The sequence below is a fragment of the Pelmatolapia mariae genome, linkage group LG20 (assembly GCF_036321145.2).
Source record: "Pelmatolapia mariae isolate MD_Pm_ZW linkage group LG20, Pm_UMD_F_2, whole genome shotgun sequence".
Lineage (NCBI taxonomy): Eukaryota > Metazoa > Chordata > Actinopteri > Cichliformes > Cichlidae > Pelmatolapia > Pelmatolapia mariae.
This window is the reverse complement of record NC_086244.1, coordinates 32,251,919-32,270,785: the sequence shown is the minus strand read 5'-3', so window position 1 is coordinate 32,270,785 and position 18,867 is coordinate 32,251,919. Positions and strand designations below refer to the sequence as shown.

The 18,867-nt window shown below is 40.7% G+C and overlaps 1 protein-coding gene across 2 annotated transcripts in view; it reads left to right on the top strand.

Moving 5' to 3' along the window:
• Positions 1–18,867, top strand: part of celsr3 (cadherin, EGF LAG seven-pass G-type receptor 3) — a 119,209-nt gene that overhangs the window by 87,439 nt on the left and 12,903 nt on the right. For both annotated transcript variants that reach the window (XM_063463627.1, XM_063463626.1), the window contains exons 21-27: positions 3,350–3,548; positions 7,274–7,462; positions 7,549–7,741; positions 8,558–8,725; positions 10,946–11,072; positions 12,033–12,239; positions 17,335–17,509. In XM_063463627.1, the coding sequence (XP_063319697.1) occupies positions 3,350–3,548; positions 7,274–7,462; positions 7,549–7,741; positions 8,558–8,725; positions 10,946–11,072; positions 12,033–12,239; positions 17,335–17,509 (1,258 nt within the window). The remainder of the gene's footprint in view (positions 1–3,349; positions 3,549–7,273; positions 7,463–7,548; positions 7,742–8,557; positions 8,726–10,945; positions 11,073–12,032; positions 12,240–17,334; positions 17,510–18,867) is intronic.

Here is an 18,867-nt window from a genome sequence, read left to right as displayed (position 1 = left end):
ACACTGGAGTAAGACTTCATCCTCCCTTCACTTTTCTTTCTTTTTATAAAGTCGTCTTAAACCTGTGTATGTGAATTTGTTGTGGCACTCAAAAGGTATCTTAGCAAACACAGTCCACGCACGTGCACACACACAGAGACAGTTGCTATGGCAACTCAGCAGCAGTATTAATGATGTCCTAGAGTGAGTGAAAACAAAAAGCTTTCCCTGCCTGTCTTTTCATTTAACCTGACAGTAAATCAGAAACACGGCCATTAGGGCTTCGCGATTGGTTAGCTGGTTTGTAGTGTCACAAAGCCGCTATACGGTGTGTTGCCACATTAGCACATTAATGGCTGTCGTCAGCCCGGCTCACCTGACTCGTAACCTCGGCTTCTGGCTGTAAAACAGTTGTGCTGCCTGCGTCTGGCGGTAATGAGGTAGCTTTTGGTTTATTACGGCATCACTAAAGGGAAGCTACAGGCCGCCCTCTTTTTTTCTTCTCAACAATAGAAAATTTATATCTGATGATACTTGACACATCATTTTAAACAACAGCAGCTATTAGGCCAAGATGAACAGGTAATGCCGAACACGGTTTCTATAGTAACCCAGCGGCGGTAATAGAGCCCCGTGGCTTCAGCAGAGATGAAGGAAAGCAGGGAGGAAAGTAGAGTTTTCACATCAGGTATGTAGCAGTGAACGAAAGAAGATGAAAACCTTTCGTTTTCAAGCTGTGATCAAATCCATCTGAATGCTGCTGTACTGATAGGAGACGGCTGGGGCTCACATTTTGTCAAGTACGTGACAGCACAGCAACAGAATCTTTAAAATGTACTTGTAGTTTTTCTTAAATGAAGCGAAAGAAGCGCCGAAGAGCTGAATTGAAAAAGACAATTTTTCAAAATTGCATGTTGCAAAAAAAAAAGTAGCCCCTCTTTTTTTCTCTGTGTGGCAAGAATGACATTTTAACCCGTCATCCATGCTGCCTTTGTGAATCTCTCTTTCTGGATTCCCATCATCCGTGGCCTCTATACTATTTCACTCTCCTTTTCTTTCCCCCCCTTCACCCTCTTTCTTTTCAATAAAGTTTATATGGGCTCTCGACGGGTGTTGAGCTCAAGAGCCGCCAATTTTCCCTTTTCAATTTTCCAATTTTCAATTTTCCAGTTTTCTCTAAGTGCAGATGGAGGTTTAACTGGGCGTGTTTTCTAAGAGAACAGCAAGCATTTTCATTCAGAGGATAATTTATTCATAGCAGTCAGAATCTCTCACTACACGTGCTGAAACATTTACTGCACAGAGGTCATCTTCAAAAGTAGTTGTAGTCACATACAGGTAATGCCGTACGTGACTTGATAACCTCTAACGGATGATAAGAAGGGAGCACAGAAAACTAGAACGATGCCATTTTTTATGATACCGTCACATTGTTCATTTTGTCCTTTCTCCCACCTCCAACAATCCTTTTCTTCACTCCATTTTTCCATCTCATCACAACTTTCCACCTCCCTACCTCTGTGCCTTCTGCCTGTGACTTCTCATCTCTCTTATTCTCTCTTTTTTCTCCTCTTTTCACTCACTCACGCACAAGTTCTCTTCTTGAATCTTTCTTCATCTCCCCCAACAATTCATGCATTCTTTCTATGCTGCACTGCATGTACTTGTACCTTGTTTGCCTGACGGTTGTGTCATATGTTATTTTTTCCTTTCTTTTCTCCCCAGAGCAATATATTGCACTGCAGCACTTTATTAGGTCTGACTGCAAGGGATCCTCCCTGTCTCTCTCTTTCTCTCTTTTCCACTGATATTTCTCTTTGTTCAGCCCTTCTTGCAAGGCTGTGCAGTCCAGACTAATATCTAAGAGGCCTCCATCCATAGTCACCAATTCTCCGTAAAAAAGCAATGACATGGGAGCACTGACAGTGGTGAAGCTTGTTCTAATTGGGGTCAGGACTTAGCTTGGATTTTTTATCACGGTTGTGCTCAAAGCAGCCAGACAAACGGCGTGACGATGGAGCGTACTTCTCATCTGCTCAACCAGAACCAGATTCTCGTGTTCTGACCTTTAATTCCTCGTTTTTCTCCCTCTGTTAAACTTTATTGTCTGAATTGTCTCCCTGTGTGCCTTCGCCGTCTCTTATTTCCTCTATCTTTTGTCTTTCCTCCACAATTTTGTGTTTTATATCATTGTGCAGTTAAATTTGAAATTGTGTTTCATTATTTATCTTAAAAAAACAACAACATAAAAAACAAAAACAGTGCTACCAGCACAGGGACACCTTTATAGATTTTATTTATGCTGTTATAAAGACATGCAGGTTTTCACACAGTCAGCTTGGCTAAAACTAAACGTGATCCTGCCTGTTTACTATTTTTAATGTAAACTCTTCAATACTGTAAAACCTTAAATTAGTTTCCTTTATATAACTTAGGTGTAAGGTGTAGGTGTATCAGTATCACTATAACAGTAATTTTGTAGGAATGGGCTATAAATGATTTTTAAAAAATATAGAGAATATAAATTATTTATTTACAGGAGATCATACAAACAATAATGTCTTTCAGATGCAATGTGCACCTCACAAAAAAAGAAAAAAAAAGAAGAAAATAATGGTTGTCAGAACCCAACCACACACCAAAAATACAACAATACAAAATGTGTTTATTCAAATAATTATTCGTTAATGAGAATATGTTTGGTGCAAATTGAATGTATACCAATCAAATTCCATTAATGTTTCAATGTTTCACATTGTACTTAAGTAAAAAAAATAAAAAATAAAAATAATAATTTACTTCAAATCTTGGGCATACCCAGGACACGCTGGAGTGATTTCATCCCCTGGCTGGCCTGGGAAAGCCTCGGTGTTCCCCTGGATAAGTGGAAGAAAATGGATGGATGGATGCATTTTGGGCAAAACATTTTTTGAGTGCAGTCTCAGCAGGCTTTAAGTAGTATTCCAGTCATATGCAAAGCAACATAATCTGTTCCCTGAAAGTCTCAGAACTACTCCGGTATAACAGAAGTCATCAGAGGATTCAGTGTTGTTAGCAGAAAACACCATAGCTGATTTTCCTCTGTCCACAAGTCAACTTTTATTTGAGTCTTTAACCAGTGTTTAAGCAGCTGTCTGCCTCTGTGTGGGACCAAAGAACTTAAATATATATATTTTGTCATCGTCCACAGTCTCAGACCGATAATATTTAACATTTTTTAACGGTTGTTATTAACTGTGAAGCTCGTGTGGCCACTGTCCTCGAAGACAGTGCAGCGAAGCACCTCCTAAGAAGCCATGATCCTTTTATGGGCTCTTTTTCTGTTTTTGTTTCTGCTTTTATTAATTCTTTATCCTTCTGCTGGTGCCAGAACGTCCTGCGAGGCTGCAGTGTGCTGTTGGGTCCGAGCACCTCTGGGCTTTGGCGTGCTCTCGCTCAGAGTCAGAACCACATCCCAGGCGGCGGTCCGGGAGCGCTGACGGAGCTACTGGAGCAGTACGCCAAGAATCTGGCTCAGAACATGAAACTCACCTACCTCAACCCAGTGGCGCTGGTTGCTCCCAACATTGGTGAGTTTGGACTGCAGATGCAGATATGCAGGGATAATACAATAATTAATCACCGATCACACCCCAAAATTAAACGAGACAGTAATGAAATCTCAATCTTTGCAAATGATATGCTTCAGTTTTCTCACAATACTGTAAATCGCTGCTGTGAAATCAGCGATAATGAGTCATTGTAAAGCATGGGGATGAACAGCACTAATGCGAATGATGATGATGGCACAGCCAGAATGTTGGCAGCACCACAGAGAGATGGATTTCACACTCCCACTCAGACAGCAGCTAATGCTTTCAGCACATCCACAACCCCCCTGAAGCGCCGCAGCACTGGCCAACATACATCATCTACATATACAGATGCCAGACAGACACATGCATCTCACACAAAAAACACACACTGGCGTTTAACATGACTGGATGCAAAGCTCCTAAGAGTCAAGGTTATTAAAGTTTCATTTTGATTCTGCCATCCCTTCACTTGTGCTTTTTGCTCTTATCCACATTTTTCTGTCACTTTCACAGTGTCAAGAAATGCTGTTAGATAATCTGCACCGCTTACAACAAGACGAGGTGTTGAAGTAGCAACAGCAGCAGCAGCTTTGGCAGGGATCAAGCCAGTGACAATGAATTTCACACTCGGTTAATGCTCTTAAGTGCACACGCCGATTGAATTCCTTCAAAATACTTTACACCCAAGAAGTCATCAAAGTTTCCAGCTGCTGAATTTTGCCTCAGCAGCTTCTTCTTGTGTACTTTTGGTCACACAGTCACTGTAATCTCCTCATGACGTACCTTTGTTGGCTAATATTGACCTACCACTTGAACTTATGTTTGTGGGTCTCTTTGTTAGTTATACCTGCGTTTGCTCTTGGATTCTTACAAAATCCAGTTATTTAACTCTGAATCGAAGCCAAGGCGACAAGCACAGAGCAGCAGTGAAGGCAACACTAATGAGAAACATGACTGACGCAAATTTTTTCACTCCAGCAAACACACAAACACGTGGCTGATGCTCCAAGCTAAACGGGTAAAAATGAATAACATGGGAGAGGACGTGGACGAACTTGACGGGCTGTCAGCCTTCGGTTAATTTCGATTTTTGCTGCTTTTGTTGATGATGCTGGCAGTAAAACCCCATATTTACAATTTCTTAAATTTTATTTAACAAATAAACCACTTTACATGAATATTATCGGATAAACTCTCATGCCTCTCACACCAATAGTGCTTTTTGCTGGATCAAATGATTCGTCATTATTGAACGCTCCATGCTGACGTACTTCCACTCTGTGTGTGTGTTTGGGAATTTTTATATTCTCTCGCTACCTAATGATTCACTAATCCATAGGGGAAAAAATATTTTTTAATGACACAGCTAAAATGACAATTGTTCTATGACTGAATCAAAGAGGAAAAGCTAAACTTAAATAAAACAGACAAATCAAGTAGCTGTATGAGCTGTCTTGTATTACTTTTACTGACTCAAGGTCACACGGGTCTGGCACGCAAGCTGCTTCGACACTTAATGGCACAGAAGAAGATAAGAGTGCTGGTTAGGGCTGCACAATTATGGCTAAAATGATGATCACAGTCATTTTGTCCAGTATTGCAGTGAATAAACAGAACACTGGTTCAGCATCTTCACATCTTCACAAATCTCTGCACAGAAACAAAATTTTTCCTCCTCATTTACGTAAATTCAGTGCAGCTCTTTGAAGACAATAGATATATATATATATATATATATATATATATATATATATATATATATATATATATTTTAAACTGTACCAAAACACAAAATTAAATCAAGAGGTCATATTCCTTTTAATTTCTTTAAACTACCATTTGCAGACAAATATGCGTTTGTACATATACACCATTCATTGTACCTGCATGATGGATGTGAATAAAACTCATATTGCCTTTATAAAATAATTAGGAAAATACCATATCGTTTGTCCAGTGTGTTGACAATGTTATTGAAGCCTTCATTACTCTTACTGTCTTCGGCCGAATGGAGTGCGACCATGTTGGTGATTTCAGTTGGTCAGTGTGAGCTGGATGGATGCACAGGCTGCTTTTATGGATGTATGAGCTGATGTCGAATGAGTCGCGTCAGCAACCATTGCCTTGTTTTCTTTGTCCTGCATTCATCATGCTGTAGTTTGCAGTGTTTTTCCAGGTGGTTGACATTTGAATTTTGTTGTAGACCTGCCTTTTAACGTAGTGTTACTCATGGGTGCAGGGAACAGCTGTGATTGGCACATACAGACACACGGTCAGGCACTAATTTAGGGGGCGCTTGATTTGCTTTTGCTTTGTATTTTAATTGGCAAAGCAGTGCTAGATGGTCATATATGCCCAAAGTTTGAAATAATGAGGTCAGCATATGTAAAAGTAACCCATCAAGCTTCTGATTCCTCTAATTGCTTGGATTAATTTTTTTTCCTAGTCAGTTAGCTTAATGTTGGAGAATATTCTTGATATAGTTTGTGTACTTTGAGAAACATCATGGGTAGTATTATTAGGAGACAGTTTATTCCATAATGATTTCAGGGTTATTTTCAGGTAATGACCCAGTGTGGGACTTCTTTCATTATTCTTCTTCTTGATGGATGTATTTTTGTAAACTGGACAAGTTTAAGATCAGACACTTTATTTTGTACACAACAATGACATGTTTTTTAAGAGGTGTTGTAGAGAGCTCAGTGTGTTCAGTTCTGCTCCAGTTAATCAGCCATTGCAAAAAGTAATATGCAGTGTTGGTGGGGTTTTTTAAACGTATTGTTTTTGTTAAAAGTAATGCAGTATGTTACTTAATTATTCGCCAGAGCGCGTAAAAAGTTACACTACTCATTACATTACTTTCTCCTACACAAAGAAAAATTTAAAACGAACCCAAAGAGACTTCAAAGTGATCACCACAGTGAAATATGAGCAGTTATAAACGGAGGCTGTAAGCCGGACTGCCCATCACTGTCTTCACTGTTACGTGTTGATGATTAGGCTCTGGCTGCTGTACTGGGGTCAGCATGCACTCAGGTTTATCACCAGTTTGGGTTCTTGGCTAGCTTTGTGTTAGCGTGCTATTTGTGCAGATGCTTGCAAAAAGCTAAAGTTTTGTAGGCAGTGTAATGCAGTTGTTTCTCTCTTAGATGCAATTTGTACACTCTTGTCCTTTTGTGCAATAAAAGTAAAAGTAATTTTCATATCTCTGCTGTTGATCACGTCACTGTTTTCCTCCTGCACACGAACTGAAATGAGCTCATTTTAACGCAAGTGGACAGGATGAAAAAAATGTGTTTGTTTGAGGAGTTTTTCCTTCTGTCCATTTGTCCACAGCAATGCATTACATTACTGTGTTGCTGAAAAATGTAATACAATTACAGTAACATGTTTCTTTGTGACATGCGACACCCAAAATATGGTGAAATAGGGACCAGTGACATTGGTTTGCTGTGATTGTGACACTTTGTCTTATAAAGGTTACTACAATGAGCATAGCTTAAAATCAGGATAAGGACTATCTTTCCACTTTTTAACATACTTTTAAAATCAGAAAGCGAATGCATCACTGCTGCTATCTGAAGTGTAAGATACATGTTATTTTAACTAGTCATAGTATGCTAATGTAACAACATAATTACCCTAATTACCCAAGATCTGTGGGAATTTCATCCAAAAATGTGTTTATATGTGTATGTTGCTGCATGTTTGTTCATCAGTTATGAACCTGGACCGTGTGGAGAACCACACCCATGTGCGGAGGCGTTTCCCACGCTACCACACCACCCTGTTTCGCGGTCAGGCTTTGTGGGATCCCTATACTCATGTGATACTGCCCCCTGCTGCTCTGGTGCCACAACGGCAGCGGCTGCATAACTGGAAGGAGAAGGAGAGGACGGAAAAAGAACGTAAGAACAGACACACACACTGAATAAAAACCTTCAGAGTGTTTCGGGCTGAACCCAAGAAACATATTCTGACTCAAACTTTTCAGTTTCAGCCTCAGATCCTCAAAACACCGCTTCGGCGCCTGTCAGTATCTCGGCCAATCAGACAGGAGAATACACTGCAGCAAAACGTACTGCTGCGTTGCCTGAGCCGCCCATAACCATCGTGATCCTGCTCATTTACCGAAGTCTGGGTGCTGCCCTTCCTCCCAAGTACCACACAGACAGACGAGGAGTGAGGTGGGAATCTGAAACACACAGAACACTAGAGAAAATCTCATTACTGCAACTCCAAAAACTTCTGATGATTTATGCCCGTATGTCTTTGATTTGGTGCTAATCAGTCTGCAAAAATTGCTTTTAAATAACATGAGCATCACATCATTAAATAGGGATCATTATCTTTCAATTCTAGCAACAACATGCCGGGATTTTACATATATATGTGTATAAAAAAGATCCAGTGACGATAATTCATGCTATTGATCATTTAGTCTCCAAAAGTGGGAAAAAAAGGTTGAAAAAGATCCATCACTGAAGCCCAAACCCACATCTTCAGGTTGCTTGTTTGTATGCGCAACCATGAAAGACACACATGAAACATGCAACGTGGTATCAGATCTTTGCAAGTAGGACATGTTTGGCATCTTTGCTCAATAAATGATTAAAAGAAGTTGTGGCTAATTGAATTCATAGTCATATGAGGAACACTGGTAGGTCAGCAGAGTATCTGCATCAGGACTAATTCCAGCGATCTTTTCTCTGTTTTAATCATCCTGCCTTTACTTTGTTTTCTCTCTTCTTCCCTTCTGCTGTCCCCCACTTCTCCTCTGGGCCTAATTACCGAGTAACAAGCTGTCCACTTTTCAGTTGGTGTCAATAATCAGTCATTTGTGTCTTATCTGGTTTACAAAACACACTACTCTTTCTCTTGGTTTGTCTCTTTTTTTGGTTACTGTGTCTCTGCCTTTTTTAGCATCCTAACCAGGATATCAAACTCTGCTTTCTGTCTGATCTGGAGGATGTGTTGTAACTTCTGTACTGTCTCTCCTTCAGGCTTCCCAGACATCCAGTAATGAACTCCCCGGTGGTCACTATCTCTGTCTACAACAACCAGACGTTTGTGGGCGGACATTTAGAGCAACCCATCTTACTGGAGTTCAAGCTGCTAGAGACGGCCAATCGCAGCAAGCCTCTGTGTGTACAATGGAACCACAGCAGCCCGTGAGTACATAACATGCGATGTTTCGCACTGTATTGATACTGTCGATACTGAAGTCCAGGGTATTGCGGTATGTGTGGTATATGTATGCGGTATATCTTCATTCAGACTTTCTTGCACTGCTGTTGAGGCAGCTGCTCTGTGTTTTCTGCAGACCTCTCACAGAAGGAAAAGTACTGATGTAGTTTTAACAATAAGAATGTGAGGTGTCCACTGTTGTAAGTCAGGATGCACAAGAACAAGAACTAGAAATGGTCTGTCGAACACAGAGGGCTGAATTCAAAGACACCCAGAAAATAAGTAAATAAGTAAAAACTTGTGCAGCAGGCTGGTCTATTTTGACAAAATTTCATTGCAGGAACTCAAAATGATATTCAGTAGTTTGTTTGACCCCCATGTGCTTTGATGTGGGGGGCTGACAATGTTGGGGCATTTTGTGGCTCTGGCAGTTCTCATTTTATTCATTCTACACATCCTTGCACAAAGGAGCAGATACCAGTCCTGCTGATAGTAACTATAGTAACTCCTGGAATCTCCTCCATGTTCTTGAGACTGCTGGGAAACACAGAAAACTTTCAATGGCAATTGCACGTATTGATGAGCCATCCTAGTTGGACTACTTGTGCAACCTCTGAAGGCTCAAAGGTATCGCCTCATCCTACCATTAGTGACACTGACTCAAGTCAAATGCAAAAAAAACCAAAAAACCAAAATTAAGAAAGAGTCAGAAAAGCACCAAAACAGATGAAACTGATTAACAACCCCTTCTGCTACTTAATTGATCTAATATACCAATATCCTAGAAGTTGAATTAGCCCGATCATATACACTGATTAAAAAGTCTTTAATTTTTTTTAGCAGCACATATAATGAAGCCACACCTACTATCTTTACCACAGTAAAAACTACACACTAAACCATTATAAAAGTAGACAGGAGTGCCTGATCTGCTTTTAAAATACAAGACCACTTTAGCCAAAGGATTATTTCAAATGCTCACTGAACACCTTCTGACGTACACATATTTGACACAGAAGTCTAATTAGCAACTCAATGCGTTTAGGTATTTAGACATGGTCAAGACGACCTGCTGAAGTTTAAACTGAGCATTAGACTAGTGAAGAAAGATGATTTAAGTGATTTTGAACCTGGCGTGGTCGTTGGTGCCACATGTCCTGGTCTGAATAATTCAAACTGTTACCTACACAACAGGATGAACTAGGATTTTAATAGAAGATGGTCCAAAAAAGAGAAATATTGAGTTAGCAGCAGTTCTTTGGGTGAAAATGCCTTGAGGTCAGAGGAGAATGGCCAGACTGCTTTGAACTGACTGGAAGGCAAAGGTAACTGAAATATCCACTCACTGAAAGAAAGGTACACAAAAGAGCATCTCTGAATGCACAGTATGTCCAACCTTGAAGCATATTTATTTAACCTTTATTTATACAGGTAATCCCATTGAGACTCAATGTCTCATTTAGAAGAGAGGCCGGTTTCAGACAAACAATAAATGATGGCCTGCGGTGGCAGATGACCACACCCAGTGGGTGCCACTCCTGTCAGCTAAGAACAGGATATTGAAAGGATAGACCCATCTTATAGCCTTGGATCAATGTTTCAGGCTGCTGCTGCTGGTGTAATGGTGTGGGATATAGTCTTTGCACATTTTGGCCCCTTAGTACCAGCTGAGGATCATTTAAACATCACAACTTTCTTTCAGTACTGTTGCTCACTACATCCATCCCTTTATGACAACAGTGTATCCATCTTCTGATGGCTGCATCCAGCGGGATAAAATGGCTTTGGGATGCGGTGTAACAGGAGATGTTATCATGGATGTGCAGCTTACAAGTCTCCAGCAGCTGTGTGATGCTATGTCAATATGTATGGAAATATTTTTATGTCATATAAAATGCGTGAGCAAAAACTAATCAGAGCAAATAATTTAATTTCACAAGAGCAATTAAATTCCTCGCGTGTAATCTCTGAGGAATGTTTCCAGCACCTTGTTGAATCTGTGCCACAAAGAATTACAGCAGTTCTGAAAACAAAACAGGGGTCCGACCTGGTACTAACAAGGTGTACCTAATAAAGTGTCCACCGAGTGTTGTTTTGAGAGCATGTGACTTCTATTAATTATGAAAAACTGACACATGGACAGCAGCAGGACATCTTTCTTGAAATGTTGCTTATTATTCCTCGTTCCGTCTCTGTCCCTGCAGGTATGAGATTGGAGGTTGCTGGACGGTGAGAGACTGTATGGTGGTGTACAGAAACACGTCTCATGTGCGCTGTCAGTGCCAGAGACTGGGCACCTTTGGCGTGCTGATGGACAGTTCGCAGAGAGAGGTTAGTGATCAGTCAGTCAAGAGCTACTTACTTTTAATCAAGATAAATCAAGATAAGTCTTAATCCTCTGTCGTTCCCTGACCCTTTCTGTAGTAATCAAGCATTTCCCTTAAGTGAACCTTTTACTTCACCATGTCTGCCACTTTGCCCCAACACATTTTTTTTTCATTTAACAGTGTCAGCTGGTAATTGCCCAGTTTGAAGAAGGGGAAAAAAGGAAAAAAATGTCTAGAAATCCTGACTGACATTCAGAAGGCTGAAGAAAGGGCTTGTTACAGTTGTAGAAGATTTTCACAGCTTAATGTAAAACCCCTTACCCACCGCTCCCAAGCATACTAAGTTGATGATGTGTCAGATCTCGAGAAAGGGAGCGTGTGGAATCAGAAACATCATTGTCTTGACGCTTTCCATTTCTCCAAACTGGAAACAGTTATATAAGATTAAGTAATTCATCATCATTAGTCTGGTGGTATGGTGGGGTATCTTATTCTCACTCACTTGAGATGCTGCAGGGAAGCCCAGTTTGCCCAAATGAAATTCTGGTGGTGTCTGCTATGTTTGCTGGCAGCAGAGGCTTCGAGAGGAGGCAAATGCACGTGCTGAATTGATTTTATACTCTAGTTTCTCCTGACAGATAAGCTTGGTCTGCTAGCTAGCTTGGTTTGTCGTCTGATTCCTCTGGTTTTTTTCCTGACTGCTTCAAGAAAAATATATTTTTTAGATGTTTTTAATAAAAGGATTTAATCATGTACTTACCTTTCATTAGATTTCTTTCTATAGATCACATACTTGGTTGTCATATAAATATTGCCAGTTAACACTGACGGCAGACAGGAGAGTTCAGATAGAGATGTTGCATTTCAATGCAGTTGTAACGATTCATCTTGAAGTTTCTTTTTTCAACAAGTTTTCTCCCTCCGCTTCCTTTCACCCCCCTCCTTTGCATCTCTCTGTGAGTAGCAGTTGGAGGGCGACCTGGAGACGCTGGCCCTGGTCACATACTCTTCTTTGTGCGTCTCCATGCTGGCGCTGCTCCTCACTGTCCTGGTGCTCTCCTGTCTCCGGGGCCTCAAGTCTAACACCAGGAGCATCCATTCAAACACAGCGGCAGCCATGTTTTTATCAGAGCTGGTGTTTTTGCTTGGGGTCAATCAGACTGAACAACAGGTATGTACTGGCGGGGGTGGGCTTTCTGCATCCATCTTTTTTCTGTTGCCTGAAGCTTTAGTTCCTTTTTCCACACCACTGCCCAATCAGTCACCACTTTATCCAGTGTACAGTCATGGTTAATACAGAGTCCAACTTCTGTCAAGGTTTTACATATCAGGAAATATAAAAAAAGATCTAGTCCTTGCCAGGTCTTAAAATTAGATAACCTGTGATGTATTATTGTAGGGTCTACCTTACAATATAACGCGTCTTGAGGCAACTGTTGTTGTGATTTGGTGCTGTATAAATAAAATGAATTTGAATTGAATTGAAATTGAATTGAACAAAAAAAAATTATTATTTTTTTAACAATAATGGAGCCACATTGCAAAAGCACTGTTAGAAGACATTGTCTGTCTTACTTTGTCAATCTTTCACGTTGTTGTGGAGGAGTTTTGGCCCACTACTCTCTAGAGCATTGCTTCAGGTCGTTGAGGTTTGCAAGCATTTGTGTATGTACAGCTCTCCTAAAGTGGCACCACATTTCAATCAAGGTGAAGTCTTGCCTTTGACTTAGACATTGCAATAGTTGGATTCTTTTCTTTTTCAGGCGTTCTGCTGTAGTGCTTGGGATCATTGTCCTGTTTGGGACAGGCTTTAGCTGTTGGACAGATGGCCTCAGATCTGACTCTAGAATACTTTGGTATACAGAGGTCAACTCAATGAGTGCGTGGTGCCCGGGTCCTGTGACCGCAAAACAAGTCCAGATACTCACCTCTCCACCACTGTGCTTGACAGTTGGTTTGGGGTGTTTCTTCAAACATGGTGCTGTATACTATAGCCCAACGTCTCCACTTTGGTCTTGTTTATTCAAAGGGCGTTGCAAAGTCTTCTGGTTTGTTCAGCTTTGCAAACCTGAGCTATGCTGCCATGTTATTTTTAGAGTAGAGAATTTCTTCTGGCAAGCTTTCCAAACATGTCATACTTGTTCATGAGTCTGAGATGTAGCTCTTGGGTTTGTTTGGGTTTTTTTTGCAATTTGTCTGAGCATGCCCACTCCTGGGAAGATTGGCAACTATCTTGAATTTTTTTTTTTACCAATCACAAAATAACAAAGGCTTATACTTTCTTTGTTTTTCCTCCAGTGTGTTATGGGACTGCAGCCTTCCGTTGTGAGCATCCTCTTCACATAGGTCCATATCTTTGATAAAGACCGTGCTCACACTTCAGGGCATAAGTATTTTTTCTAAAAGTAGACTTGTTTGTATGTTTGTTTTGCCCATGGAGTATCACACTGCATTGCAATAGTTCTTTTTGCATTGGACAGACAGAGATTCAACATCCATCTATTCTTATTGTATTTATTTTTTCCCAATTGACTGGGAATGGCCTTATAACCCTTGCCAGACTGATGGGCAGCAAGAATCATTTCTCTAAAATCATTGCTGATGTCTTTGGCATTCAGGTGTTAGCACACAGTTGGATGCTCCAGACCAGACAAACTTCTGGTTTTATAGAGGTGCCTACACCTGCTGATGATCTATTAACCAAGTAATCAAGGAGCTGATTATTTCTACTGCATCTCAATGCATAAAACCTTAAAAACTTAAAGAGGTTGTACTTTGTTTTTGCCATGGCTGTGGTGTATATCTAATTTTTAGTGACATTTAGATTTACAAGTTCATTCATCTTCAAATAGTATCTGGCAGTGGCCATGTTTTTTCTTAAACTGTTGCCAAAAACAATATCATAAGATGTTCACTCTTTGCAGTTTTGATGTCGACAGCTCTTCTTGCCTCCTAGTATTTTGTTTTTTTCCTCTTTCTTATCCTCTGCTTGGGTGCTTCCTGTCGCTCTTCACTCTGTGCTTCTCTACATCACACTGTCCTCTTTCCTTTACGTTAAGTCCTCTATCTTTTTTCTCGTCCTCTGCCAGTTTTTTTTTTGACCACTATATCTCTCAGTTTTGTTGCATCACACGTTTCTATATAAAGTGTGTTTAAAGAGCAGCGAGTCTTGTCGAGAGGGTACTCCAAATATGTGCTCACTCAGCATGAAATCCAATTAATTAATCTTTATCCCCCACATAGTCGGCAGTACTGCTCTTACAGTGCGACTGGTTACTTCTAGCTGAACAATATGTTCTCTAATTCATGTACTCCATGCTTGGGAGAGCATTTCAGCGCTTGCAGCGGTTGTGTGTTAGTTTTTATGCGCCTGTGCATATTTAGTCTTTCCATGCTTATGTGTGTGGCTCGTAGTGTTTGCTTTTTGTGTGTGTGTGGGCGTGTGAGATTCATCAGCTGGCTGCATTACTGCCAAGGCGGCTGCTTTTTCTGTGTCATCTTTGGCTCTTCTTTGGAAATTCTACTGAGCGTCTTTTAACCTCTGGGACTTAAATGTCTGCTCTCCTTAATTTTCAGAGTTCTGAGTTGTATTCATTATAGATTTCATAAGCAAATGGGCCAGTTCATCCATTATCATCTATGATAATATGCACTTGCGATGGCACAGTCATATTTTATATTAACTTCTTTGAGACAAACTTATTTTAATACATAAATGTTTGTCTAAATCATCATTTGTCAACCTACAATACTCGCATGGCCTTTTGGGGGGGTACTTGTCTGTGTTGAGTGCAGATTGCAGTCACATTTCAGAAAATCAGAGCTTGTAGAAGCTCACGTGTGCTCAAAAGATGGTTGCTCATTAAACTGAGGGTTCAGTGAACTTGAACAACTTTGCCAGAGGACATCAAAGCAAATCTGATGTCATTCTTTGCAGTTTAAAGCAAATAGACTGCCTAAGCTTTTTGAAACTGTAATCTAAAAGACTATGCAACAGCTCCGCTCTCCTCTGTTAAAACTACAGAGCATCAGTGGTGGACCTGCCAGTTCTGGTATTTTATGGCAAATACCAGTTGGGCTCCATGGCGCTAGGCAGTAAGAACTGATCCCATTAGAGGGCAGTGGGCCCTCCGGCCACCCCAATTAAGTCTGTTTCTGAGAGGTCATTCTGTAGAGCTCTGGCAGTGCTTATCCTGTTCCTCTTTACACAGAGGAGCAGATACTGGGGCTGCTGATGGGTTAAGGAAATTCAGTGGCCCTGTCCAGAGTTACTGCTAGCCTTCATGATCTCAAGACTGTGCTGGGAGACAAAGCAAACCTTCTGGCATTTATACTTATTGATCCATCCGCTTCCATCCTGGAGGAAAACTGACACTATCAGTCATGGATTGGCCTCCTCAAAGCTCAGACCTCAACATTATTAAAGCAGTTTGGGATCATTTTGGCAGAGAATGCAATAAAAGGCAGCCAACATCCAAAGAAGAGCTTTGAATGTCTTCCACAAAGCCTGAAAAACTATTCCTGGAGACTACGTAAAGAAATTACAAGATGCCTAAGAATAAAGGTGATCAGACCAAATATTGACTTAAAAGCTTGTTAAAACTATACAAAATCTTTATTTGCCTCATGTACTATGTTTCGATTTATATTTGCACAGTAAATCACTGCATCTACATCTACATTTGCACATTACTGCACCTTGTCTTTGTGTAAGTTAAGAACACATTTGGCTACAAGGTCACGTACTGACACGCCTGTCAGGTTTCCACAGACATCTTATTTAGTTGTGCATTTTCAAGCTGCTTCCTGAGGCTGGTTTAGATTTTAAACAAACACCACTGCAGTTCTCTTAGACGAAGTTGACTTGCTTTTTCAAAGTGCTGTAATTCAGTGCCACTTGAGTTTGAATGGCATCGTCCTCATCTGGTCAAACAAATCAATTCAGACTAAAAGGCTGCAGAGTTCAAATAAACCACTTCAGCCATTCTTGAATGCAGCCTGAAGGTAATTTCACAGAAAGCCAAAATGTTAATGCTCTGCATTATTCATGGGGAAGCCAAGTATCGCTGCCAAACCAACCAGCAGCATCTAACTAAAGATGGCTTTGAAGTTTATCTCCTGCCTTTACTGGGATTCATTCCTGATGATATGCAATCTAGACGAATGACCTCAGAAATGAGTCCTGTGGCAGACTACGTCATCCTTTTATTTATACAGTGTCCAAGTTATTGTCAGAAAAGCAAAGTTTTCTATGTGAAAATGAGGCATAGATTAACCATCACCTGACACACCAGATGGTTTGTTTAACAGAACCATCTGAAAAGTCGTCCTTGGAAACTGTTTGGAAAAGGGTAGGCACGCACTTGGCAGGTATTTGGATTTGCCATCTGTCTATCACTGTCGATCATTGGCAGCCAATCAAAAGATTTGTTTTTGAACAAATAATCAATTCCCTCTGTTGTCGCCATCAGCTTTCATAAAACACATCCAGACATACCAGTAGATCCTCACAGGACGCTTACTGTGACTGTGGATTGGAAGTAAGGTCATAGCTTGAACCCAAGCGTAGTTGTCTCACAAGGTAAACACCTCGATTTATATCTCTCCGTTATTGCTCAAAAATGCAAACTGTATTTATTTCAGTCGAGCTAATTATTCCCCTTAAACAACGAATTTGCATTATTTTTGTTTTTATTGTCGTAAATACATCATGTTTAAAAATAGCTGTTAAACTTCTACAATCACAATTAATATAAAGGCGACATTACCTGTTTGGGCATTATTTACCTTCCTCTGCAGATGGTGCACATTTTCGTAGTCATAATCATAATTAAAAGACTCTCTTGGGTGTTATTGGTAAAATTCAGCTCTTACAACATCCATTTACATTCTTTATTTTTTATGCTTTTCCTGGACGAATTGTAACATGCTGCCGTTATCGCTGTTCATTAGATGCATTAGTAATTTAATCATGAACGGCTGTTATTTCATTGCTGACACCTGCTTTGCTGTAATAAAGACTCGTTGGTTGGTTGCCAAGACATCTGTATTTCAGCTGTCGCACAATCTTTGAAAGGATTATGTTTTATTGTCTTTTCACTGCTATCGCATCTTTCCTGCCTTTCCTCCTTAGCCTACCCCTTTCATTCCTCTCTCTCTCGCCTCTTAATCGTTTTTTGTCACTTTCCTTCTGCTACCTATAATTTCCTGCGCCTCCCCTTTTCCTTTTTTTAATCACTCTTTTAAAAAAAAACCTCTCCCCTCAGTTCCTGTGTACGGTCGTCGCCATCCTGTTGCATTACTTCTTCATGTCCACGTTCGCCTGGATGTTCGTGGAAGGTCTTCATATCTACCGAATGCAAACAGAGCAACGCAACATCAACTATGGAGCCATGAGATTCTATTACGCCATTGGCTGGGGCGTTCCCGCCATTATCACAGGTAACACAGTCATGTAGACATGCAGGTACACAGTCCTCGATATGGCCTAGGAACATGTTTGTTCAGCCATGTAAAAGCAGACAGTCACAACCCTGTTCTTGCCACAGCTGCACAATAATGATTTTCTTATATGAGCACAGGCACACACACACATACATGCATAGTGAGTCTGGCTGTGTAGATAAGGTGTCCTATTGACATTTGGATTAAACAGGTTTCAGTGGCATTTTATAACAGAGACAGTAAAGCAGAGATACTAATGCAAGCAATTTCTGCCATGACACAGTTTAAGCAAGTCATATCTTTCTACTTTCTTCTCTATCCCCTTCACACACACGCACAAACACACACACACAAACACACACGCCCAGATTGGTAGTTTGCATCCAGGCTCATAACATACTGTCAGCTTCCCTTTATCTGTTGCTGTTTGTGTCACTGTCTGTCTCTCAAACCTGCACACACACACACACACACACACAAGAATGGATGTGTCTCCCACCATCATAAACACACTTTAGCACATGTCTCTTCCCTCGGGCTGTGAGGTGTGTTTATCTGTCTTTGTTCAGGCTTCTTCTGTCTTTTCTTTTGCAATTTATTTCAAATATTCTTTATAGCCACGCCTGTCAAAACATCGACAGTTTCGTCCAAACAAGGATACATGACCGATAAAGATATCACAGTTCAAGTCACAAATTTCCTACTAACCACATCTGGTGCTTATACGGAGCACTGGTGCCTCAGGTTCTACACTGAATCTGTGCTGTAAGTGCATGCGCACACGAAAGAAACTTCAGGTGAAACCGTTTTTGTGTATCCCCGCTCAACGTAAAGAAAAAGGCAAGTCAGACTATCACGAATCCCTCCGGCTGCCACATATTGCCGTTATCATGCAGATCACCTATGGTGCACTTCAGACCTGACCATGAGCACCGTTAGCTTACAGCCTGATCTTCTCCTGACTCTGACAGTCAGTGAATTTTTGTTTGTGAACTTGATTCACATGATTCAACCAGAAGCTGAAAATCAGGGGGTGAAACATTTCTGCTCTGATTTGGAATAATGTGTCATATAAGTCAGCGGTCCCCAACCTTTTTTGCGCCACGGACCGGTTTATGCCCGACAATATTTTCACGGACCGGCCTTTAAGGTGTCGTGGATAAATACAACAAAATAAAACTAGTACCGGTACTGAAAAAAAGAAGATTTATTCATAACACACGTGAAAAGACCCAGGAAAACCGTGTTAACGACAAAAACGATAACAAAATAACGCTGAAAACCGATAAAAACCCTGAAAACCATACATTTCACACCCGAGCCTCAACTCTCGCGGCCCGGTACCAAACGACTCA